General features: G+C 52.9%; 1 protein-coding gene across 1 annotated transcript in view; it reads left to right on the forward strand.

The window, feature by feature from the left end:
• The window catches only part of COL26A1 (collagen type XXVI alpha 1 chain), a 186,188-nt gene that overhangs the window by 149,325 nt on the left and 10,476 nt on the right, over positions 1-26,387 (forward strand). Inside the window, exons 4-7 of the mRNA XM_090279102.1 lie at positions 14,692-14,753; positions 21,694-21,847; positions 24,866-24,964; positions 25,537-25,689. Of these exons, the coding sequence (XP_090135228.1) occupies positions 14,692-14,753; positions 21,694-21,847; positions 24,866-24,964; positions 25,537-25,689 (468 nt within the window). The remainder of the gene's footprint in view (positions 1-14,691; positions 14,754-21,693; positions 21,848-24,865; positions 24,965-25,536; positions 25,690-26,387) is intronic.

The following is a 26,387-nucleotide window of genomic DNA, read 5'->3' on the forward strand; positions in this document are numbered from 1 at the left end:
GGCTGTGGGTGTTCCTCACAGCCCCCTGGGGTCAAGAAGGCCCCAGCAGACTTGGGCAGCCCCCTCCCGTGGTCTGGAGGACCCTACTCAGCCAGCTTTGCTTCATGGCCCCTGATCCTTGACCTTAGGCTTGGAGTCCTATGAAAGGGGATTCTTTCCCAGTGACACACAGCAATGGCAGTACCGACTCCACATGTCCAAGTGGGTCAAGAATCACAGCGCTCATCTCCCTTGGTTGGGCTTAGTGTCATCTTTCAGATCCAGGTGAGGCTGCCTGCCAGCTTCGTGGGATGCTGGAGATATTTATGATTTCTTTCTGGATGAGGAAAAAAGAGTAAGAGTGCTTCAGACAATAACTTCAGATTAACAACATCAGTCTCAGAAATCCACCCAAGAGAAACAGCTGGATCACTGGGCCCTGAAAGATAAAACGTATGTGGAGATGACACCCCCAGTTTCTCGTTACCCCAGACGGCTACGGAGACTGGATCACTTATTTTTGTTGTGGTGAAATCCCCTTCAAGTCCTGAGGGACATCCGGAAGTCTTGAAATACTCCACCAAGCAAATTGTAGCACAGCTGCCTTCATCTAAGCACCCCCAGCTGCAGGGACCCCGCTTGGTCCCCAACTCAGGGCCCAGAAGCACTTTATTCTGCAGGATTCTCACCCTCCATATGCATGCCATTGGTTTCTGGGAACTTCTCCCAGTCACGCCAGTCCGAAGGAAAGCCACTCCACAGCCCGTTTGGGACACTCACCTGCCATAACCTGCTATAACTCATCTGGCCAGAGGTAGGTTATACCTGTCTCTGGGCAACCTGTCCAGCAAGTGATGCAGCCGTGACAGTATCTGAGCAGCCCCTGTGAGTGGTTAGTATAAGGTGTGCCTGTAAACCTCTCTCTGAGAAAATGGGTGGTCAGGTACTTCTTAGACTAGTTTCTCTTGAAAATGGTCCAAATACAAAAGGCTCTACTGGGCAGAGCTCTTTGTCACCTGAAGTCCTGGAGTGTTCTGAGAGCCCTCTGTTCTCCCTCATTGCACTGCACTGCATACCCCCGACAGGTGTTTTTGGTGGGCTTGCCCACCAGCATCACCTCAGACCCTCAGACCCCCACTTTCAGCCCCAAGATACTCCCGAGAGCTTCTGGACAGCACAGCAGCGGCCCTGCCCGGCACGGACTCTGGGAGAGCTTGTCCCCTCCCTGCACATTCTCTGCAAATAGTGGGGACTAGAGGCCAGGGTGCTTTTCAAAGGCTAGTGGCAAAGGTGGACTCGGCCTCCCGGCTACACAGGGCGGATTTTTGTCCTATTTTATCATGGAGGCTTCAGCGGGGATCCCATTTCACCACCAGAGCCAGAGAATGAGCCACCATGATGTGATCTGTCTGCTCATAGGAAGCAAAGGCCTGTTCCTTTTCCCACAGGAGAGAGAAGCGAGGTGGGTACCCAGCCGATATGTCTTCTGGCTCCAGTTAGAGTTACTGACTTAGAGAACAATGGGCAGGGCCATTGAGACAGCGTGGAGTTCATCTCTGCATCTGACCTATAGGAAGCTAAGGCCCAGAGAGGTCTGCATCCTGCCTAAGGACACACAGCACAGCTCCCACTGCCCAACCCCACTCCTGGTCCATCAGAAAACATGTGCTCACTGAGCAGGGAACCAGTTGCCTGGCCTCAGCAGCCAGTAGAGCCACCAACAGGGACTGGCAGCCTTCCTGTAGCCTCTTGTGGCTCCTTTGGGCTCCTTTTGATGGGGAGGCTCTCGAGGGGGGGGGGTGAGTTGGGAGGGCCTCTGGCCTCCCGCAGAGCAGGACACTTTGTCAAGCTTCTGTGACCTGGGAAATTCCCTTCTCTCTGAGCTGCCTGTTGCACAGTTATAAGTTGGGACCGTGGATTGCAGGGTCTCACAGGCCACACAGGGACCAAGTGAGGGCAGAGACATGAAAGGGCTTTGTAAAACCACAGGCACCTTATAAGTGAAGAGTGTTGCTGAGCTTCTGCCCATGTGTCAGGACTAGGACCAGACAGACAGACAGACACACACACACACTGACACATGCATGTTCTTACATGTCTGCACTCTGGCATGTGGACATGTGGACTGCCTCCTCCTCCATTCCCTTGCCCTTCAGGGGTGCCCTGACCCTCTCGGGGCCACTGATGCTTCCCTGAGGTCCCTCCCCAAGTGCTGAACCCTCTGCCTCTGAAGCGCCCACCCCATGCCACTGCCAGCTTGGGTTTCTTAGTTGGGCCCAGCTGCCCCCTGGCAGAAAGGGACAAAGGGAACATGTCAGTTCATATAGCAAAGGGACACAGCTAACTTTGGGGTGGGGGTCTCGTTTCTTAGCATTTATTTAATTCCTGCTGGTTCCCCATAGAAACAGAAGACCTTATGTTTTAGAAAGGAAATGCCGTGGTGCCCTCAGCTGGGGCTGGGGTCCAGAATGACATCTGGGGAAAGGCTGTGGAGCCCCACCCCAGAGCCTGCTGTGTGGGGGTAGGAAGTCCAGAGGACAGCAGAGCGGGGGCTGGAGCCGGGAGGAAGCCATCAGGGCAGGGCCCTCTGGGACTCCAGGTCAGTTCCTAAGGCCAGTTGGGGTGCTGGTCCAGGGCCAGGTGCCCCTCGCCCCTGCCAACTGCCTCAGTGTGAATTGAGGCTGTCACTAGCCGTGTAACTTTGGACTAACTACCTAACCTCTCTGTGCCTCGGTTTGCACATTATAAAATGGAGATAATAGTGGTCCCTACCACATTTGGTTATTGTAGGAATTAGATGAAATTACATGAAAAGTAGTGCATAAGCATAGGTCTAGGCCTTCCAACAGTGTCTGGCACATGGTAAGCGCTCCCTGAATGTAAGTCCACATCTTCTCTTTTTGATCATTATTATGACCTGCATCGCTCCACATGGGCCAGACCCTTTGCTCTTGTGAAATCGGAAGAGAACGTTTCCTCCTTTCCTCCCCTCCCATGGTGACTCAAGCCAGAATATAATGAACTTCAGCATCAAAACGTCTTCCTAATCTCTACCTTAAGCCCCTTCCACTCTTGCTGGCCTTGGCAGAAATGGAAAGCAGCTGCTTGGGGGCTGCGGCACTTCCCTTGCACAGTGAGGAAGCTCCTGGCACAGAGCTGCCAGTGTGTGTAGGGACAGATGCCCTGGGGCACAGATCTGCTCTGTGGGAGAGCAGCCCCTTTCCTCCTTCCTGGTCCCCTAAGGTCTTCCAGGGTAGGCCTCCTGCTCACCCCTACCCTCCAAAGGCACCACCGGCACCTCCCAAGAGCATCTTTGGAGCTCCATGTGGCAGCAGAATATGCCTCCCCCCACTTTTTTAGGATACAAGAATGGATGAGACATGCTCCCTGACCTCAAGGGTTTCACAGCCCACATGGAAGAGGGATAACCAAAATGTCATCCCATTCAGGGTGTACAGAGTGCATGGCAGTTGATGAGAAGGTGGGGGCTTAAGCCACCCTGGAGTAGTCAAGGAAGGCTCCCTGGAGGAGGTGGTGCTTAAGAAGGAGTTGATCAATGAGGTGGGCAGGGAGCCATTTCTAAATGAGATAAATTAGGCAAAGTCCAAAGGCTTAGAAGAGTGAGGTGCTCAGAGCATGGCAAGTAGCCCTCACTGGTGGGGTGTTTTTCAGGGTGACAAGGGCATTAGAGACTGACATGTCAGACTGGTGGTTCGGAATGAGCAGGAGAACATCTCATGTTTTTCACAAAGTGACTGCAATTGGGAACTAGAAAATGTCCAAGAAAGAACATTTTCTTCACCTTAGGAGCTCTCTCCTGCTTCTTGAGTAACTGCCCTCCCCTAGGAAACCAGTATGAGTGCCCACACTTTAGAGCTGTTTTGCCCACATTGGAACTTTTGAGAAATGGAATCACACAGTGTGTGCTCTTTGGGTGTGACATCCTGAACCCAGCATCATCTCTGTGAGGCTCATCTACGTGCAGTACGTGGCTTGTGCACCCTTAGTGCTATGTCGTGTTCAGTTTTGTGGCTATTCTATTAATCTTCTAGTCAGCCACCAATGGGAATTTGGATTATTGGTAATTTTTGGTTATTATGACCAATGTTGCTTGAACATTTCTGTACATGGCTTTTGGTGAACGTATTTATTCATTTGGTCAGATTTATATCTAGGTATGGCATTGCTGGGTCACAGCCTGGCCTTCTAATCAGCCTTATTAGAAACTGCCAAACAATTTTTTTTAAGTGGTTATAGCACAGATACTCCATTAACACTCTATGAGAGTTCCAGGGTCTCCCATCCTCTGTAGTACCTGGTGTTGTCAGTCTTTTTAAGTTTGGCCATGCTGGTGGGTGTGTGGGAGTATTGCACTGTGGTTTGACTTGCATTTCCTTATGTGGCTAAGGTGAGCCCCTCTGTGTATGACTGCTGGCCAATTGGATATCTTATTTAGTGGATATAAGTATTCCAAGAATCCTCTTCTACTTGGTGATCGGCCTCTTTGTTTTCTTGATGGGTGTCTTCTGATGAAAAGAAATTCTGAATTTTAATGCAGTCCATTTTATCAGAGTTTTCTCTAATGTTATTGCTTTTTGTGTCCTATTTAAGAAATCTTTATCTATTCTGAGGTCATGAAGGTAGTCACCTGTATTCTCTTCTAAAAGCTGTTTGTTTTATCTTTTACACTGAGATACAATCCATCTCAAATTGATTTTCATGTGTGGTGTGGGTTAGGGCCCAATTTTTTTTTAAAATTAATTAATTTGTTTATTTATTTATTTATTTAGAGGGGAAAGGAGAAAGAGAGGGAGAGAAACATCACTGTGTGGTTGCCTCTCACTCGTGCCCCCAACTGGGGACCTGACGTGCAACCTAGTTATGTGCCCTGACTGGGAATCGAACCAGCGACACTTGGCTCGCAGGCTGACGCTCAATCCACTGAGCCACAGCAGCCAGGGCAGGGTCCAATTTTTAAATTTTACTTTTCCATTTAGATGTCCAGTCGCCCCAGCACCATTTACAGAAGAGCCTGTCTTTCCTCCTCTGCACTGAGTTTGTGTCTTCTTCAACCAAGTGACAGTACAAGTGTGGGTCTTTCCTTGAACCAAAATACAGTGCTTAATCACTATACTTTTATAACAAATCTCAATTCTGATAGTATAAGTCTTCTATATTGTTTTCTGTTCCTTCCAGATGCCATTGGCTGTTCTTAGACCTTTGCATTTTTATATACATTTTAGAATCAACTCACCAACACACACACACACACACACACACACACACACACCCTTCTGAGATTTTGAATGGTATTGCAGTCACTCTATAGATCAACTAGGGGAGAATTAACATCTTTACAATATTGGGTCTTCCAAACAATGAACATAGTATATCTTTTCATTTATTTATATCTTTAATTTCTCTCAGTGATGTTTTATGGTTTTCAGTAGATTTATTCCTAGACAATGATGCTTTTGTGAATGGTATATTAAATTTTCACTTTCTGTTTTTTATCATCAGTATATGGGAATATGGTTGATTTTTGTAGACTGTCTTTGTATTTTAGTGACCTTGCTAAATTTATTTAATTCTAATAATTCCTCTTTAGATTTTGAAGTCTGGGCTAGATCTAGAGGTAGAGAGGGAGAAAGACAGATTCAGCTAGCCAGGCTGGCAGAGCCCCTAGGGCCATGGTGGATTCAGAGAAGTCTCAGACTTTGCTCAGGTCCAGCCATGGTGCAGGCACTGTCTTCACATCATGCTGAACGTTGCTGCCTTGGCCAGAGCACCTAGCTCAGCCCACCGTGGCCTCATGGGAAGGGAAAGCTGGGTTCTGATTCTGGCCTTGAATCGACAATCTGTGTGACCTTGAGTACATTGCTGAACCTCTCTGAATCTCATCCTCCTCTCTGGCAAGGAAGGAAGAGTATTTCTCTCTCTCATCCACTATGTGCCTGATAAACACTGGTAAGTTGACTTCACCCACCAGCTATCCCTTTTCCCCATGGGGAGTTTTTGAACATTGCCAGAAAGTTCCACAGTCCAGGGGCTGCTGATGAGGGTGCCAGGCATGGGGGTGGAGGTAGCCAACTACCACTGCATTCTGAGACGCTTCAGTGCTTCTCAGTCAGTCCTTTGGGGATTTGGGTTTCTACAGTAAAGACACCATGTGAGGCTGCCCCTCTCCAAGAAGGAACTCAAGTTACTCTTCAATAAAAGACTTGGCAGAAGTTCCTGAATAATCTTGCCTTCTCTGTGATCCCTGACATAGAAGAGGATGGAATTTAATTATTCTGTCCTGTCCATGAGCCTTATGGCTGGGCCTGGCGAGCAGCCACAGCTCCATTTGACCAGCAGGCTCCCCGGCCCCTGATGGGGTTCATCGCTCTGGTATGTGTTGGGGATCATAAGGGAGGCACAGGGCAGAGCCTCTACCTCTGGCCTGACCTTGCTCTCTTTACTCCTTCTTTTGGGGTACGTGGCTTAGAGAAATCCAATCTGTCTGTAATTACCTGGACAAGCAGTTCTCTAGAGTTCAACTGGACAGGGAGCTTCCCAGGCACAGGGCCTCTCTGCTACCCATGGGACTGGGCTCAGAGCACCAGAGAGCACCTTAGAGCTGCAGGCTGGACTGGAGATCCCAAGAGTGGAGAAATCTAGGATTATCATGCCCTGGTGGCCTCAGGGGCCTGGAGATCCGTGAGGTCTCTGGAAATTCAGCCTGCAGCTGGCTTGCTTCCCCTACCCCTCAGCCATCTCCAGTCCTCATGGCTAATTGGAATCTTACCTGTTACAGAAGTGTAAGCAGGGCCCGAATGAGGTCTGTTTGGGCAGGTTGCCAGTGCAAGGTCAGGCAGAATCCAATAAAGGGAAGGAGTGGAGGGCCAGGAGGAGACTGGCACATGTTCCAGCAGTTGCTATTGGGCGGAAACTGCTCGTCTGCTTCCTCCCCTGTAGGTGGGAGGGGCACAGGCTCCCTCATGGACTGATGCAAGAATTTCAAGTGTTAGTACATGCAGACCCCTAGCACTGTCTGAGTAGGGCAGGTGCACGGTGAACGCCGGCAACGTTCTGTCAGACCTGAAGTAGTTAAGAGATTAAGAACAGAGTATGTGCTTTGGGTCAGTTTCTGACTGGGATACTTCAACAAATTTGCCTGACCTCACTGTGCCTCAAGTTTTCCATCTGCAAAGTGGGAATAACAATCTAGATCCTGCCTCAAGGTTGCTAGTGTTTTACATAGAAAGAACGGGTGTAGTAAAGGACTTAGGTCAAGGTCATACCCAGGGCAAGTGCTCAGCCAGTGTTTTATTAGCAGTTGTCAGGGCTCAAATCCACCTCCGCAGGAAGTCCTCTTGATCTCCCCTAGCTGGGGTTGGCCGCACCCTGCATAGGAAAGGCACACTGATGGGCCTTGTGCCTCGGCATGTTGCTTACATGTCCAGAGAGGGTGAGGCCATTTATCTCCGGGTCCTTGTCACAGAGAAGGCGTAGCTGTAGAAGGAACAAAGTACTAAGTAAGGCTGCTAAAATTTTGTGTTTTTATTTGCTAAATCTGACAGCATTCTCTTTAAGGGAGCTGGAGCTGAATCATGGAACCCTGCTAAGAGTTTGAGAGATGCCGTCCTGGTTGATGAGTCTGGTTAGGACCTATTTGTGGGTAGGGCCTTGTATCAGGTTCCTCAGAGAAACAGAACCAATAAGGTGTGTGTGTGTGTGTGTGTATGTGTGTGTGTGTGTGTGTTGTATTTCTATACATGTATATCTACCTATCTATCTATCTCTACAGATACATATTAAGGAGGTGGATTATGCAAATGTGGAGACTGGCAAGTCTGAAACTTTTAGGGCAGGCCAACAGGCTGGAAACCCAGGCTGGACTTGCTGATGCAGTATTGAGGCAGAATTCCTACTTCTCTAGGAAGCCTCAGTTTCAGCTCTTACTCCCTTCAACTGATTAGACAAGGTCTAACCACATTACTCAGGGTAATCTCCTTTACTTAAAGTCAACTGATTGTAGATGTTAACCGCCTCTACAAAAGACCTTCACAGCAACATCTAGACCAGTGTTTGACTGAGCAGCAGCACCGGAGCCTCGTTGACACAAAATGGAAACCTCACAGGCCTCCAGCCTCCCTTCAGCCAATGAGTCACAAGGCTGCTAATCCTAAGGGGCCACAGCTGTGGGGGGACTGGTTCCTCTCACCCCAGGCCAGAACTATGAGCTTCAGAGCCGTTCCCCTCACACACTTTGTGGTGTGTGTTCGCATTGATCTCTCCTGAGGCCCGTCACATGTCTCAGGGGTGGGTCAGGGAGAGAGTATCAGGCCCATTTTATTGATGAAGAAACTGACACTTGATGTTCAATGACTCCGCAAAGGTGTTGACTTGGCAGTGGAGCCAGATCCTTAGATTCTTCTTTGCCTTCAGGACACATGCAAATATCTCCTCATGTTGCAGGACACACACACACCCCCAACCCCCCACCCCCCACCCCACACACCCCCAGTGAACCGAGGATGGACTCAGGGCCTGTGGTTAGTGGTTGGGCCCCAAACTGAGGGAGGAGACCTGGGTGGCTCGTCTGCCGTGAGGCCATGACTTTGGCCAACTCCCTTTCCTCTCTGGCCCTTGGTTTCCCTACCTATGAATGATTTTCAAATTCTTCTTCTGTTCTGTTTAGAAGTGTAAGGACTATAAACAAATGACCCTCCGGGGGTACCTGTTTCATTCAGTCCATGGATATTAAGAATCTGTTGTGTGTCTGCTACTGGGGGAACCAGAGGTGGGTTCGTGCAGAGGGGTGCAGAGGCCGCCAGCCCACATGAGCAGGGAGCTGCCCTCAGCGTGGTTGGTAGTGGCCCTGAGGGGTGGGGTCACTGAGCCAGGAGCTGAGAGCTGAGGAAGACGAAAAAGCCAGGGATGCAAGTGCTGGCAGCCACTGTCAGAAGCTAGGACAAAGGGACCAGGTTAGGTGACACCACTCCGCCTCAGTCTTCCCATCCCACACAGCAACTCTACTGAGGTAGGGATGGTGGGCCTCATATTTAGGTCCAGAAACTGAGCCAAAAGAAGAAAACATCCCCCAGAAATTTTAGGAAAACAAGGGCAAAACACCCATAATCTTACCACTGCAGCTACTTCTATTTTTCTACATTCCGTTCCTTGACTATTCACCTTCTACATAATTATAAACAGAAACAGATACAATTTTGTATAGTTTTGACATAGCATCATGAGCATACTTCATGTTTTTATTCAGTTAAAAATGTAATTATATTATGTATATTAAATATGTTTTTAAAAAGGTAAATAGTCCCTTAAGCCTTACAATGAGAAAGAGCAGTCCCCTGTACCCCTCTTTACCCCCAATTTTCATTCCCTTTAGTCAAGTACATTTTTGTGTTGGGGGCGGGGGCTTACCTCCATAATGCTAACTAACATTTATACATTGCTATTGCTCATGGTTTTTAATCTGAGATTTTCTGTTGACTTCCTCCTGTGTAAGGTTCTAGTGGTTTTTTCACCCCTGATCCATCTTCCAAACTCCCCATCTCCCAAGTAATTGTATCAAAATTTGGGTTAGATCACTAGGCAATGAACAGAGTATTATAACAAAGCAAATGCGGATTCAGGTAGTATAACAAGGCACTTCTCTTTGCTTTAGACTTCTCATTTCTCTGAAAATTAATAATTAATTTTGTACTTGCCTAGTTTTCTATGCCTTGCCACATAGGGATATCACCTGGCATGTCAATAATTTACCCTAAACTTTCCAAAAGAAGTTAAGTTCTCTCTTTCTCACATTCACACACATCGGGGGCTCTCTCCTTTCTAGTGCTGTCTGTCTCCTGGTCTAGAGTAGTTGGATTTCACTCCAGCCTGCTGTATACCCTGTCATCGTGTGACATTTCCTTCATTTCCCTTCTTGGAATGGCCCTTTGCCTCTCCCCCATGTTGAACTTGCCTTTGTTTTCTTGTTTTGGGCCCTTTCTCTAGTTTCCTCCTTTGTTTTGACAGAACACATCCTTCAACATCTTCCTGAGGTGGGGGTGCCTGGAGTATAAATATTTGAGGCCATGTGTGTCTACAAATGCCTTCATTCTCCCTCAGACCTTGAGTGATAGTTGAGCTGGGTACAGAACCTTAGCCAGAAAATCTTCTTCCCTCAAATGAACACCTCTGTCTTGAAGGCTGGAGAGAGGCTGTGGCCTCTGGCAGACGCTCGGGGGGGTATGTTGCCTGGCCTGGGTGGGGGTGTGGTCGTGAAGTGGAAGGCGAAGAGACCGCTGCCAGCGAGCTAGGCCTAGGTAAGACAGGGACATTTCCCTGAGAACAGTGACAGCTGTCCAGTGTTTCTGACAGAGGGTGAGATGACCAAAGTCTCATTAGTGGGGGAGGGGCTTCATTGACCTCCAGGCCCCAGTGGGGGAAAGGGAGGCACTGAAAGGTGTAGCTCAAGGCGAACCTCTTGGGAGGCAGAGCTGACCCTGTGTGTAGTAAGATAGAAAGATGCCAGATGTATTTGTGCTGACCCAGCCCATCTCCCTGTGGTCCCCTGTGAACCTTCATGACCAACCAACTTGGGCCTGCCCCGCCCCTGTCCCCACAGCATCTGACTCCATTGACCTCCTTGGAGCTTCCTTCTCCTAACAGGGCCTAAGAGTCTTGGCTAAGGTGAAAGGCCTCAAGGGGATTTTAGGGATCTCCTCTAGCTGGGCCATATTGGGTTGGCCTTCCGGTGATATCCACCCTGCACATGCTCCCTCCCTGCAGACACATCTCCAAGACCTCTCACAGAGGGATCAAGGTTTCTGGGAACAGAACCACCCATGTGCCATGGTTCTCCTTGTTGGGGTATCATGGCCCAAGGCTCACAGTGGGCTCACTCTGCCTTTTTAGACTCCTCTGCAATAGCCAACTCTTACCCTGTGGAAGAAGCCCCTCCCAGGGACTGGGCCTTGGGAATTGGCCTCATTCAGGAGGCAGATCTTGAATTCTGGGTGCAGAGCCATCACCAGCCACAGTGCTGGCCAAAGACAACTGGCCCATGGATTGGCAACCACCATCTTGCTGTAGGTGCAGAGTCCAGCAGTGAGGGTCCAAGGGGGAAGGTACATACAGGTGGCAAGAGCAAAAAGTCCGGGACTCGGAGGGAAAACTGAGGTGCAGAGAGGTGAAATGAGGGCCCCTCAAGTCACACAGTGAGTTAGTGGCCTCTACAGAGTTCTCTTTCCACTGACCACACCAAAGGGTTAGTCTCAGTCTCTCTCTCTCTCTCTCTCTCGTGCACACACACACACACACACACACACACACACACACACACACACCCTGGTGTGTCTGGCACATCCACACTTCCAATACACACATATTGGCAAAGATTTTCCGACAAAGGTTTCGAAGCGTCTGCGTCCTAGACACTAGGAAATATGTGGTAGCTGGTGCTTGCGGGCCTGTGCGGTTGGGGGAGAGGGCTGGAGGCCTGGGGATCTTCAGACTCCCAGAGTTGAGGCTACCTCTCAGCGGGGCCTCATCCAGTCATAGAGCCAGTGAGTCCCATCAGTGCCATTTCCACATTTCCATCGCTCCATGAATAACTAGAGAAAGTTAAACAAACATAATTTAATTGCCCGCCGATGACAGAATGCCAGGGGAACCATAAAAGCCGCCTGGTCTCAGAGCGCCTGCCAGGGCAGGTGGCATAGGGCGGCCACGCTGACGGACTCCCCCCTGCCCCTTGGCCGGGCCTCCTGGGCCTCTCTGCAGCTGGGGAGCTGGACCCCCAGTGCCCACCAACAGCCAAGCAGTTCCTCACTTGCCAAGCAGGGTGCCCGGTGCCAGAGCAAACTGGGCCCAGGTCCAGCACACTTTCCAGAAATATGTTTCTGCAAGATCCAGAGGCGCCCCCTCCCTCCGCTGACCTTGCCCCCTGCAGGGAGTCTTATTTGTTGCCTCAGACCCTGGAAACACTGTTCAAGGTCTGCAAACACTGCTAAAATGTTCCCTGGGTGGGGCTGGGGCTCCAGTTTACAACTTACCCACTTCCATCCACCCCCTGCCTTTCCTGCTGCCCCCAGTGTGGGGTGCGCCCTCCTGGTGTGGGTGAGGAGGGGGGAGCTGGGGCTCAAGCAGCCTGTCCCCCACAAGACATGGCTGCTCGAGACAGTTCATGGGCCTTTGCTCCAAGGGCATTCTTACTGCCCTGCCGCCCACCCTGGCAGGGCTAGCACAGTGTCACCATGGGCCTTTCTCCTCAGGTGGGTCCCTGTGCCCAGGGTGGACTCCTCCCCTCTCCCACCCGGGGCTTCCCAGCCTGAGCAGGGAGCCTGGAGGGTCTGACCCCTCTGTTATGAAGAGGCTGGGCCTCGACCCCTGGATGCGGTTCATTTGTTGGCAGCACTCATCTGTGGAGGGCTCCCCTCTGCCCTGCTCTTTGCTCGGTGCTGTAAACCTTTCCCTCCCTTTACCACCCCTTTCCCTGGAGAAACTAGTGTCTTTAATCCTTCCCTCACCCCAACCCACCCGCCCCCATTCAGCCCAAACCACCCCGTCCCTCTGGTCTTTGTGAAGTCCTGCCCCAACTCAGAGTCAGACATCTGTGTACATTCTTCTAGTTGTTTTAAAATTTCAGTGTTTATACCTCAATCTTTAATCTATTTTATGTATTGAGGTTACTGACAAGGTTTATTGGGGGAGGGAGAAGCTTTGTTCCGAAAAAATGCCTATAAACCCTGGCTGGGCCCAGCCCAGGGGAGCAGGGAGGGACATGCGGCCTTATAAACCCAGGTGGGGCTGGTGAGCAGAAAGCAGTGGTGTCGGCCCCTCCGGGCCCCGAGGCTGGGCACCCCTGGGAGGGACACGGCTTGAGCCACCAAGTCCCATGGCCCAGAGATCCCCTGGCCACCCCCCCTACATCTCTCACAGAGAAATCACCATTTTAGAGCGGGAATTTGCATTTGGTGACAATGATGGGGATCTTTCCAAGGACAGGCTGATGTGGGGTCTCTGAACCCTGTTGGTGGGCATGCAGGCCTCGCTGCACCCAGGGGCCTCCACACACCAAGTGGGACCTATTGAGTTTCCCAGTACCTCTTGTGTGTCTGTTTCTGTTTAACTAGAATGGGTTCCTGCGGGATTAGACTTTGCACTGAGTGAAGAATGCTGATGTCCCCTGACGTTCAGAGCAATAAAAGCTCTTTTGCACAGCTTTGAACCACCTGTGTCCTCATTCAAGAGCTCTGGTTCTCCGGGGGAGGCAGACACAAACAGGTCATTGCAGCCCAGGAAATGTGTTTCTGGGGTTAGCCATCACTGGTCTCCTAACTGATCTTCCAGCTTCCAGTCTCTCCTACTCCTACCACTGTCCACTTTGCTGCCAGGGCAAGTATTAAAGATGCAGATCTGACCTTGACTTCCACCCACTCCAGCAGCTGCCCCTTGGCCTCAGGAGTTCTTCCTGCCAGGCCCTCCTCTGGTCAGGGCCCCCACTCCAGCAGGGGCGGCCACAGGGGTGCTGTGATTTGGCCAGGCTCCTGACAGACCCCTGCTTTTTTTTCTAGAAGAGGTTTAATAATTGGTAAAAATGTATAAAAATATTTAAGTCAGGAATGCTTTTTCACTTCCTCAGTGAAAAAAAAGCAAGAGAAAGATTGGATTTTTTTAGAAAGACAACTGTTAAAGAAAATGTTTAAGTCAACGTTGATTTTGTTTTAGACAAGGATATTGCAACTATTACTTAAAATTTGGTGGCACTTTCTTTAGTAGGTTCTTAAGGCAATGTAGTTCAACTAATTTATAATTGATTTGATGTTAACTCTTAAAACATCACCTTGAAATAATGCCCTCACAATAGCCTTTTAAAAAATGTATTCATATAGTTCATAAAAAATAACGATGGCTTTATTATAGCAGTGCTCATTAGTACCCTATAGTTAAAGGTCTACCAGGTTTCTATTAAGAACACCTATTTCTGGATTTGCCATAAATGATCACATTAGCGTCTAGTTGGGTAGTGCACAAAAATGCAGTTTTTTTCAGTTGCTGATTCCCTCCAGGCCTCAACACTTGTTCCTCCCTCTGCTAAACCTGGCCTCTCCCCACTTCCTCACCTGGCCAATTACTGCATATCCCTTGGGCATCTCTTTAGATGCCACTGCCTCCAGGATGCCCTCCCTGACCACCCACCCCCCACTCTAGACTGGCTTTGGCAACCTCCATGATGCTGTCTTGCACATTCTGTTCTTATAGCCCAGCATAGACCTTATCAGCTGTGCATTTGAGACTACAGTTCTCAAAGTCAGGGAGCACATTTCATTTACTATCTATTTATCAACTATCAGATATTTTGAGCCCATACTTTTTTGTGCCAGGCGCTGAGATTCATGGGCAAACAAAATAAACAAAGACCCTTGCCCTCATGAAGCTTACAGTCTGACAAGACACCCAGGCGTCTCAGTGCTGGTTCAGACACTTCGCTGAATAAATGGATGTACTATGTGCTGTGGGTGCTCAGAAAGGAGGCTCAGAGGCCAGGCAGGATGCATGGAGGAGGTGATGCTTAGGATAATGCCCTGATGGATGGGTAGGAGTTTTCCAGGCATACCAGTCAAAGACGTCCTGCCTGCTTATCCGGAGGCTGTCCTGGTGACCAGGCTACTTGCTCCCCAGGATCTACACTCCACCCTCACCTGGGATCCTCTTCTCTTTCAGAGTGCATGAACTGTACCCGGCTCAGTGACATGAGTGAGCGACTGATCACGCTGGAGGCCAAGGTCAGATGGACTGGGGAGCCTGGGCCTGGAGAGCTGGCTGTGGGGAGGGTGCACCAGTCACCTGCAGACTGTGGCTGGGGAAACCCCAGCCTCAGGGAGCCCAGTAGGCTGGGGCAGCCTGGTCCCAGGGATTGGGTGCTGCTGGGGCCTAGGTGGCTCTGGGTGGCCTCTTCTAGGCTGAGCCAGCCTCCTGGTGTTGGGGAAGGGAGTGGGAAGAACAAGAAATATGAAGGTCCCAGGTTGGGCTGTAGGCTGATCTGGGTACAGGCTTGGGAGCTGGGAGACTGGATATCCAGAAGTTGACCCCTCAGTGGAAAGAGGTACTGTCGCCAACTGTGGCCCCTCCTCCTGCTGTCTGGCATGGGGCTGGATACAGGGGAGCCAGCCCTAGCCAGCCCTCAGCCTATCTACATCAGGGGGAGGAGCAGCTCACCCTGGAGGCAGAAGGACTTGATAAAGGATAAGTATTTATTTGGGAATGGCCCCAGGTAGCACTGGGCGAAGAGAGAGGAAGTAAGTCAGGGAAGGGAAGAACATGAGAGGTGCAGGTGTGTTGCCAGCAGGTTACTGGTGAGTGCCCCTCTGGGAGATGGTGCAGAGCATATGCTGCAGAGCGGGCCCTTGAGGGGCCAGGATGCTCCCCCTTCACTGGGTGAGGTGTCTGCTGGGTGGTGTTCTCTGTCACTCTGGCCTGCCCCCAAGTTCACTCATATGGCCAGAGAAAGCCCATGGCAGGTACAGGCAGGGAGAAGGTAAAGGAGTGGTGGTGGGTGGTCACAAGCTATGCCCCAGCTGGGCCGTTTCCCTGAGTACCCTAGAGGTCTGAGAACAGATGCTGGTGACTGACTAGAGGGGCTAGGCCTAGAGGTGGACAGACTTCTTGGGGCAGCAAAACTTCACAGGGAAGGGTAGCCTGGCCCAAGGGCAGAGCCAGCATTGGGAGGCTGGGTTTACTTGAGCCTGAGGCAGGGCTCCCAGCTGGGGCTGGCGGTTTAGCCCAGGAGAGGTTGTCTGACTAGGAAGTGGTGTGATCATGGCCAGTTGCCAGGGAGGCCAGAGTGAGGACAGAGAACTGAGGTGGGCTGAGGGACCCCCAAGGTGAGAGCGCTGAGGGAAGGCCCAGGAGAGCCTGACAGGCAGGTCCTCCTGCACACACACACACACACACACACACACACACACGCACACACACACATGCACTGATGGACTGCAGAGACAGATACACACAGACACACATAGACACACACACACGAGCACACACATGCATAGCACATACGCAGACACACAAAGATACACACGAACACAGACACACACACATAGACACAACACACACACACATACACATAGACACGCGTACACATGGCCTTTGGCAGCTCTACATTGCCTTTGGCCTTGCCCCCTGCCTTGAAAGTTTGACCATGAGGGCACCTGCTCAGTCAGACGGGGGCTGCAGGTGACTATCACTTGGAGTTGGACATACGTGGGACCACCACCCACCAGCTAGGTGACTTCAGCCAAGCTCCAACTTCCTATGTGTGAAATGGATTAAAGTACCAGCCTCCCAGGGCTGCCATGGGTCTCCAGTAATTTGGTGGTGGGACCCAGCTTCAGATATGGTTGGGTGCTGGACGGGTGTGAGGGTCCTTGTTATCATTTCCTTCACGTCCCTGTTCCCACCTTACGGATGAAGACACAGGTGCGTGGGAGACATTGGTACAGAGCACATGACGTGAATGGCCTCCTTGTACGTGACCCCTTCTGTAGGAGGGAGGTTCTGCCAATAGTCCCGGCTCCTGGTCATGGGCTTGGGGCAGGGACCCTGTGCCCTCTTGGGTGTCAGTGGCTTTTTGGGTCTGGGGGTTGAAGGCTTCAGGGAGCAGATGCTGCTATGTGGGCCAAGCTGGGGATGGGGCAGCCCTAGATCGGTCAAGGTGCTAGGCTGAACTTTTGGCACCCAGGATTTTAGAAAAGGCAGGGTCCCGGGTCCAGCTGCCTGACGGACATTTTCCAGGCACCTGAAGCCTCCACGTGGTTTGGCAGAGCATCGGCCCACAGCCTGCCCTGGCCCCAGCACAGCACCTCAGGGTGTTAAAAGTCACAGCTCCAGGGGAGGACTGGCACAGTGCCAGCTGTCCCCACCCACCTGGCCCTCCTCATGCCCTCCTACCATGAGCAATTCCTTCCCCTGTCCTCCCAGTCCTGACACCTCCCTCCAACTCGGCCCCAGCAGCATAGCCGTGGGCAGCAGGCTGGGGGCCAGGCTTGCTCTCTGGCCCTGAGCATGAGGATCATGACCTCTTGGCAGATTTGGGGGGATGGAGGAGGGCCAGCAGATGTGTTAGTGGAGCCAGGGCTAAGATTCCTGTCCTAGCAATATCCCTGCCTTGGCACATCCCTTCTTAGCGCAGGGTCTCATTCTGCTGCCCCGTGAAATAGAAGTTGGAAGGGTCACTTTCCTGCTCCTCACTGGGTCGTTCTGAGGCAGGTATACAGGCGGAAGCTCAGGTGGCTCTTGGGAGGGCGGTTGGGGGGTTGTGTCTGGGGTGTGCAGAGAGGTGGTTGCACCATCTTCCTTGTGGGAGCCCATTCAGCAGCCCACTTCCTCTTAGATTTCCAGGTAGGGGCTGGAAGACTCCTGTCTCAGTTCCTGTGCTGCCTGCTTCATGCCCAAGTGTCTCCTAGAGAGAGAGGGCCAGGAGGAGTTTTTGGCCTGGGTCAGAGGGCTCTGAGAGGTGGTGGCCTGGATAAGAAGGGAGACACAATTTGGACAAGTTGTTGGGGCAGCCCAGCAGCCCCAGAGGCTGTACCAAGGTCAGGTGAGCCTGCAGGGGTCAGACAACATCGAGCTGGGGTCAGCCAGGCTGGAGGCTGGGTGGGGTCTGGTGGCTGATGGCAGAGCTGTGCAGCCAAACCCCAGATGGGGGTCAAATCAAGCAGCTGACATCAGGGAGCAGCAGCCCAGAGGACGGAAAGCTAAGACTTCCGTTCCCTTGGCCAAAAAGCCTGTTTTGGTCTGCCAGGAGGAATGCCTTCAGGTATAAGGAACAGAAATCTAACCAATGGCAGTGTATTCCTTAAGGACATTTATTGTTTGCTCAGCACAAAGTGTAGGAGTAGGTGGTTCTGGGATTGATTTGATGGCCCAAGAATCCATGCCCCTCATAGCCTCCCCTTCACCTCTTTAGTGGTTGACCTTCTGTCCTCATGGTCCATGACTCATGGTTACAAAGTGGCTACTGAAGCTCAAGGCATCACATCCTAACATCATGTTCAAAGCAGTGGGTACCCACCCCCCCCCAACAAACTCATTACGTCTCATTGACTGCACTCGGCTATCTCCCCACCTTCTGGTTGCAGGGGAGCTGGGAAAATGAGTACCTGGGCAACCATGATTCTTTCTCTGGGGCACAGTAAGGGTTCTGGAGCAAGGGAAGAAGGGGTGGTGGGGTCCCATCAGGGTCAGCTCCATCTTCACTGACTGTGGATGCTTGAGTTGCCAGAAGACCCAGACCTAGCAGCCGATTTGGGATTCTTGGCGCCCTGTTTTCCTGCGACAGCTAGAATGGCTGTTGGAGGACAGAGGGCAGAAGGCCAGCAGGAAAAAGCCTTCTGCCTTCCTTCCTCCCCTCCCCCTCAGTTTATACTCTGACTTCATGGACCATAAGGAGTGGGAGGGAGCCCAAGGGGACTTCCCTGCATGAGGGTCATAGAAGCCTCGGAGTTCTGCTGGTGTCTGGTGCCAATCGGCCAGACCACAATGATGTCATTAGAGCCACTGCCCTGGAAGGCCATGGTCTGGTTTTCTTGGGCCGAGTCTGCCTTGGGAGCTCATGCCTGGTAGGGGTGGGATCAGTTTCTGCAGGAGGTTGGTCACATCCAGGCCAGGAGGGTTTGGACGCTGGCCAGGGCTGATGTGAACTTGGCTGTAATCATTCCTCTGCCCAAGTCTGTGGGCTCCACGGGCCTTGTGTCTGTGTGGGCAGTGTCTCAGAAAGAAGTGAGCCAGGCCTTTTGTGTGGGGACAGGTCCCCTCCAGGGAGCCCGGAGCCTGGCCACAAGGAGAACACCAGGGTCTGCCCTGCACTGACCCCCTACTGCTCCTGACTACTCCCTGTTGAATAGGTCCATGTGCAAGTCCCCCCGCCGAGACACTGCAGCTGAATCCGCCCTCACATGGTCACCTTCACCTCCAGTCTTGCCCTTGCCCATGCCCTTGTTTGACTAGCGGTGATCCCACTGTCCCCGGATCCAGGCCAAAATTGGGAGAACCAGTCCCACTTTCATCTACCCTCTTCCCGCAGGTCTTGGGCACTAGGCCCTGCCTGTGTTCCTCACCCCATCTTCATGCCCACTGTCCTGGGTCCCCCATCACCTGCCATGACAGCCAGCTCTCCCCCGACCCCAGCTCCTCCACTGCCCCAGAGACTCTGACTGTGAACGTCCTCTTCTCCTCATAGGGCTTCCAGGGTCAGAAGACCAGGTTCTACCCCAACTGGTCCCAAAACTTGCCTCTGTGAAGCTTTGCTGAGGTCAAGGCTGTGGTCAAGCTTGGAGAGGTGGACGAGGCACCATGTGGGGCCCTGGCCCTGCTGTCTACTTGCTGAGCAACCATGGTCTCCAGACCTTGCTGTGATGCGGCCACATTGACCCTTCATGGGCTCTTGTGGGGATCAGATAGGGGAGGGCCTCAGAAAAGTCACTAGAGACTCACAGGGCAGGAGCCCAGCTACCCAACACAGATGGAAACCCCGAGACACTTGGTTCCCTACTATCTTTGGAGACTCTGTCACCCAGACCCAGGGACACTGCAGAATCGGTGGGGGTGGGCTTGCTCATAAGGACGATCCTTTGCCATACACTTGGGAAAACTCAGCCCAGCCCAGGCCTAAGCGCTGTGAAGGTAGCTGGTTATCACCCCAGTTTTGCTGATGGGAAAACTGAGGCTCACAGAGGTGATGATGCTTGCACAAGATCACACAGCAGCCACGTGGGAGAGCCAGGCTTCAAACCGACCTGCATGGCCACAGGGCCTGAGCCTCTCCCATCAGGTAGCACTCAACCTGTGCCTCGCTCTGGGGACTAGGCTGGTGGCATTGCCCCTCCCACTCTGGCCAGCCTTTGGCACAAAGCGAGTGTACAGGGATGGAGAGGAGGGCCCCGCTCTGCCCAGAGGGTGAGACAGACTGGAGGGACGAGGGGGTGGCCTAGCATCTCAGGATCTTTCTTGGGAGGGAAGGACAGGGCTGGCAGAAGACCCTGCAGGAGCAAGGGGCTGGAGGTGGGGGTGAGGGGCAAGTCTAGAATCAGGAGGGTCCCTGGGAGTCATTCAAAGTGGCTGGAACCCAGCAGAGTGGAGGAGCCAAAGGTGAGGCCCAGGAGGGCCAGGGCAGGGCGAAATGGGCGCCTGTGCGGAGACACTGGAGGTTTGGAGCGGGCCTGATAGGGTTCTTTGGGCATGAGGTCTTCATTCCCTTGCTGTGGTGGTGGGGGAGCGGGACCTCCAGAAGGGGAAGGGGGCAGATGGAGGTAGGGAAGACCAGAGGCTGCTGTGGAGGCTGGGGCCTCAGGCCAGGGGAGGCATGCTGTGGCTGACCACAGGCTGAAGGGCACTGGGGCGGGGACTGGGGAAGGCCAAGCGCGCAGGCCCTGACCCTCGCAGAAGCGGGAAGGTGGAGTCCTGGGAGGCCCCAGGACTCTGATGTTGGAGTGCGTGCAGGGGTTCGGGCCTGGGCGCTGGCGTTTAGATGCCTTTGGGCGGCAGTGCCTGTGGAATTAGACATCGGTGATCATGATAACAGTGGGCCCCCAGGCAGGCCCACCCTCACTACCCTCAGCCCCACTCTCAGACCCCTTTGTCTCAGCGGGGGCGAGGGGGGTGACTAGTACCATAGCAGGATTCAGGGTTCTGGCTCCCAAGACCTAGAGGGAAGCGGAGACACCAGACTTATTCCTCCCCATCAGGCAGTTGGGACATAAGACCAGGGACACACCATGGAGTGGGAGTAGAAAGTCAGACTCCATTTAATACAGCTGAGGGACCCCAGAGCCCCGCTGCCCCCTTGCCCCACCCCCACCATCTGGGTGGGACTACTTAAGTTATTGGTACCTGTTCGCCCACCCTGCACTGATCCTGGGCACGCAGTGCCCCCTGCTGGCCTCTTTGGAAGCAGCGGGGCTTTGCTGAGGCCACTGAGGCCTGGCTCCAAGTTCAAGGGAATTAAGGCGTTTCCTTGCCCAGGCCCTGGGTCTTTGCAGTCTTTGACCTTTGACGCCCTCAAGGGGAGAAGACAAGCTGCTTTCCAGGCTTCCCCTGAGTGACCATGGCCTCCTTTTGTTTCCCTGGAGCCAGGCCCTTTTTATTTTTTTCTTTTCTTTTCATGTTTCTTCTTTTTCTTTCCCTTCCCTTCCTCCCTCCCCTCCTCCCTCCTTTCCTCCCTCCCCTCCTCCCTCCTTTCCTCCCTTTCTTCCTTCTTTTTTTTCTTCTCTCTCACTTTCTACCTTTTCTCTCTCCTTATATTCCTCCCTCCCGCCCACCTTCCATTTATCCATTCATCCACAAACATTCCCTGACCACGTTGGTGCCCTGAGCCAGCAGTGTGGGGGACGAGCATGCCAGTCCCCGCCTTCGGAGGAGCAAGCAAGGTGGAGGTGATCATGGTCATTCCTCAGACAACCACAGGTCTCCAATCCAGTGATGGCTGCTGTAGAAGAAATGCACAGGACTCTGAATGTGTCTACTGGGGACCTGCTTGAGCCTGAGGGTTCAGAGGGCTGTCCTGAAATGGGAAGGAGAGCAGGGCAAGGGTGGGCAAGCATTCTCCAAGGGGAGCTGTGGCCCCACCGAGGAGTGTGACCACCCAACCCAGAAGTGGGCACCATCCCTGTCCACACGTGTGCCTGGCCTGGCCCAGGCCTGATCCTCTGCCCTTCTCTGGACCAGGTTCTCCTGCTGGAAGCAGCAGAACGGCCCTCAAGCCCGGACAATGACCTGCCAGTCCCCCAAAGCACCCCACCACCCTGGAATGAAGACTTCCTCCCTGATGCTATCCCTCTCGCCCACCCGGGGCCCCGAAGAAGGCCCACAGGGCCAGCTGGTGAGTGCAGCCTACAGGGGAGGGCTCAGACCAGCCAAAGAGGTCTTGCACATGGCTTCCCAGGGAGTTCATAGTAGGCCGCCCACTAGGCCTCTGGGTCAAACATGCCCACGTGACATTTAAAAAAATTGAGCTACTATTTAAACACTGAGATTTTACATAAAAATCAGGATTTCTGGCTTCTCTTAGAAAAATGGGAGATTTGGCCTTTGGGGCAGGCAGCCCCTCATGGAAGCAACTGACTGCAGCTAATCTTGTCCAAGTTCTGCAGTTTGCCACAGTCCCCACTGTTCCTTATTGTTTTACAGGTGAGCTACTGTCCTTATTAGCTGCTCTGATGCCTCTTAGCATCTTCATTTAGGCCAGTGGTTCTCAGCCTGTGGGTCACGACCCCTTTGGGGGTCGAACGACCCTTTCACAGGGGTCGCCTAAGACCATTGGAAAACACATATATAATTACATATCGTTTTTGTGATTAATCACTATGCTTTAGTTTTGTTTAATTTGTAACAATGAAAATCGTCGGCAGCCGTCCGTCTCGAGAGACGATGGTGTAGCTTCTTAAGAGTCTATCTGCACCGCCGAGAATGGCTGTGCAGTTCAACTCGGGAGTGACACGGTATCTGTCTCCTCCTGTGTTGAATCGACATCTTGCGATGACGCTGGAGTGTCCTCTCCAGTGAAGCTGAAGCTACAGAGCCTGGGCAGGGTGATATGGAGGGTCTGCTGTTGCCCATGCAGCAGACCCCCCCTCTCTTCGCAGCTGAAGGATCCAAGGGAAAGACGGAGTCGATACAGCTTGGCTTCAGGTGCGCCGCAGGAGTTGCCGGTGTTGACTACAACGTCAAACCGCCTTAGGGACTCCGGCTCCGGATTTTCTGTCGGGGTTTACTCCCTTAGCCTTTCCCCTGAAGAGGTATGCCGCAAGGCAGCGGAGGTTTTTTGGAGTCAGAGTTTTCCTTCTCTGATGTGCCCTGACTGGAAGATCGAACCAGCGACACTTAGCTCGCAGGCCGACGCTCAATCCACTGAGCCAAACCAGCCAGGGGAAAACAACAACAATGAAAATACATCCTGCATATCAGATATTTACATTACGATTCATAACAGTAGCAAAATTACAGTTACGAAGTAGCAACGAAAATAATTTTATGGATGGGGGTCACCACAACATGAGGAACTGTATTAAAGGGTCCTGGCATTAGGAAGGTTGAGAACCATTGATTTAGGCCCTCAGCCCAGCCTATTCCTTGGTTGGTTTAATTCACAGGAGCCCCTGTCTACCGACCCCCAGGGACAGGGAGCTTACTGCCTCCCACCATTTTCTAGGGGGTCCTCACTAAACTCTCTGACTAGAGTTGGAGGACACCTGCTGCCTTGTTATTTCCCCCCTTCCCTCTACTTTTTAAAGTCAGGGATAAAATTTTCTTTCGGCAGCTTCCATCCATGGGTCAGGATTCTATCCTCTGAGCCTGCGAATAGTAATAATAATTGTAATTATAGCAGCTCGAATTGCTGAATGCTGCCTTGTGCCAGGCGCTGTGCTGGGCCTTTACCTGAGTGAGCGCTTAGCTGGCGCCTGTCAGTGTGGCAGCACTTGGGTTTAAGGCTGATGTCCCTTCTGACTGGTCAGTGTTCATGTTGTGATAGTTATATCACCCTAGGGTGGACTTGGTAGCCTCTCATCATTCCAGTAAGTTCATAAAGTTTGGGGTTACAAAGGATAAAACCGAGGCTCAGAGAAGTGACCCCTGAGTTTACCCAGCAATCCAGGGGCTCTTTGTCTCTATGATTTTAGGTCCCACTGGAGCCCTTTGGAGGCAGTGCTCTCCCTCCCTCTCCTGAGCACATGCCCGAACCCCTCCCTTGCCTCCTATGCCCTGTTTCGTGCATGTGCAGTGCCTGTCCTGTTAGGGGTGGGAGCAGAGTGGGGAGGGTGACCCAGGCGGTAGGGGAGTCGGCCTCCAGTGCCAGTCCTGGGGCTGGGGGAGCAGCAGGTATTCTGCACTCTTCTGAGGGGCTGAGGCTCTGGGAGGAGGGGCAAGCTCAGGCTGCTATGGGTGTGGGGGAACCCTCACTCTGGGTCTCCTGACCCACTTCTCTAGCCACTGTCCTCAAGGTCTCACCCCAGAGGGCTGCACCATGCCCATGTTTTTCTAATCCTTCTCTGAAAAGGAAGGAGGCTACCCATCCTGGGGAGGACCCAGGTCCTAAACCCCCTTGGGGTGGAGCGGGGGAAGGCTGGGAGGAGCTCTGGGTCTTCTGGGAGGGACCTTGCTCCTTCCCAGGGAAAGTGCAGTTCTAAGGAATGGCCGTCAGGTGGCGAACATACCCAACAAATGGTGACGCCCAGATTCCTCCTGGAATCCCAGAGAGCAGGTGGAGTTTCCCCAAACCAGCAGCCCGTCAAACCCTTCTCCTGGACTACAGTCACATGCAGTTGGAGATGGAGGGACATTTACAGCCAGCGCAGGTTCCTCCATCAGTCCAGCAAGTACTTCTGAACCCTCTCTCCAGGCATTCCAGAAGGAGGAGGGGCTGTCCCGAGGCCACATGGCAGGTCTCTTCTTGGGGATTAGAGACCCCAGAAGTGGGCAAGCATGTCCGATGGGGCCTCCTGGAGTCTCTGAGGAGGACTTAGGGGGAGTTCTTTGCCACAAACCCAGTTCCCAACTCTGAGCAGGGAGGCAGAAAGAAGAATGTGGAAAGGGGGAACCTGACTCATCTACAGCCTGGCTCTGGGATCTTGAGCAAGAGACCACACCTTTTGCAGCCTCAGTTTCTCCATCCGTCAAGTGGAAACAAAAGTAGCTCTTGAGATCGTAGAGGTTAACAGGTGAAAATGGTGTGTAAACTGTAATGCATGACTCTAGCTGACTGTGGTCCCTTTGCCCCTTGGGAAGCCTCAGGTGGACAGGGCTCCTGGGTGCAGGTCTGTCCAAACAACATAGAGGGTCAGCCTTGGCACCACCAGCTCAGCTCACAGTGTTCTCAGGGCCCATCTCATTCTCTCTCCAGGGCCCCCAGGGCAGACAGGACCACCGGGGCCTGCAGGACCCCCAGGCTCCAAAGGTGACCGGGGCCAGGCAGGAGAGAAAGGCCCAGCAGGGCCTCCTGGTAAGGACCCCGACTTTGTCCTTTGTCTACGGGGGAACAGGGACAGGGCTTCTCCTCTGTCTAAGCAGACAAGTTACCTCATACACCCACTGGCACCCTGACTGCCCATCCCAGGCACTTTAGGGCCTGGTCTCACCCTGGGCTGCAAGAGGAAGAGAAGGCTCTGGGAGACGAGAGTGCCAGTGTGGGGGTGGGGCCACCAGGGGCTGGGGGTTCTTCTCAGTCATGTAAACACCTCCAGAGAGCACTCAACTCTGGTCCCTCATCAGGCTGGCTGACACCCTTGGTACTCCTGCCCCAGAGCTGAAGTCCCTGCAGGGGGCAGAGGGCAGCAGGCCAGAGCCGTCCCTGCCTCCCTCCCCAGCCACCGGGCTGCCCCAGGGAGTTCTCCTCCACGGGCCGGGAAGGGGAAAGCCATTTCACTTACATTCCAAGAGAGCCCTCTAGGGAGACTGTGGTCTAGAGGCCACCACTGACCCTTGCCAACCCTGTCCCCTTTGGAGCCTGTTTCCTGTCAGTACTGTTGGCTGCCAGGCCCAGCGCTCACATGACTCCTCTTCTCCCCATTGCAGGCCTCTTGGGGCCACCAGGGCCCCGCGGGCTTCCTGGAGAGATGGGGCGCCCTGGACCCCCTGGCCCGCCCGGCCCAGCAGGCAGCCCAGGCCTCTCTCCAAGTGGCCCCCAAGGTGTCCTCTACTCCCTGCAGCCACCTACCGACAAGGACAGTGAGTGCTGGCCTGAGGGTGGGAGGGGCAGGCCTGAGCCCCGCTGTCTGCTGAGGGATCAGCCTCCCCCCCCCAGAGGGCTCTGTGAAGGGACCATCAATGAGTGGGGCGTCATCTTGGGAGTGGGCTTGGACAGGTGGGGGTCCCTGAGGGACCTATACTGACCCCCAACCTCACTTTGGCTCTGGCATGACCTGTCTCTTCCTTGGTGCTCAGCTCCTGTCCCCCAAAGGTCACTTTGCTCTTTGGCCTGGCCTCAGTTTCCTTGCCTGGTGATGGCAGTACCACTGAGAGCATCTGTTATTCATGTCCTTGTCACCAGTCCCTTCATCCGATACGTGCTGGTTGAGCACCTGCGTGCGCCATCACTGGGATACAGCAGTGAGCGAAAGAGACTCCTGCCCTCAGGGGCCATGGCTGGTGCAAGAGGGCATCACCAAGCACACAGAAACACTGCCCACACATGGGGAAGCCCGGAGAGTGGGTAGAAGCCCCAGGTCTGAGGGACAGAGATGCAGCACCAGCCAGGCTGAGGGAGCCTGCAGCCCGTGGGGAGCATCATTCTTGTGAAGTGCCCTGGGAAATCTGGGCAAGTGACAGGATTGACTTTCAATGTGGAGGAGAAGGGATAGGTGGGTATTCTGGGCACTATAGTGGAGGGGGACCTTTTGTCAGCTATTAGAGAAACACCAACCCCT

The sequence above is a fragment of the Furipterus horrens genome, unplaced genomic scaffold, assembly GCF_987537825.1.
Source record: "Furipterus horrens unplaced genomic scaffold, mFurHor1.1.pri manual_scaffold_5, whole genome shotgun sequence".
NCBI lineage: Eukaryota > Metazoa > Chordata > Mammalia > Chiroptera > Furipteridae > Furipterus > Furipterus horrens.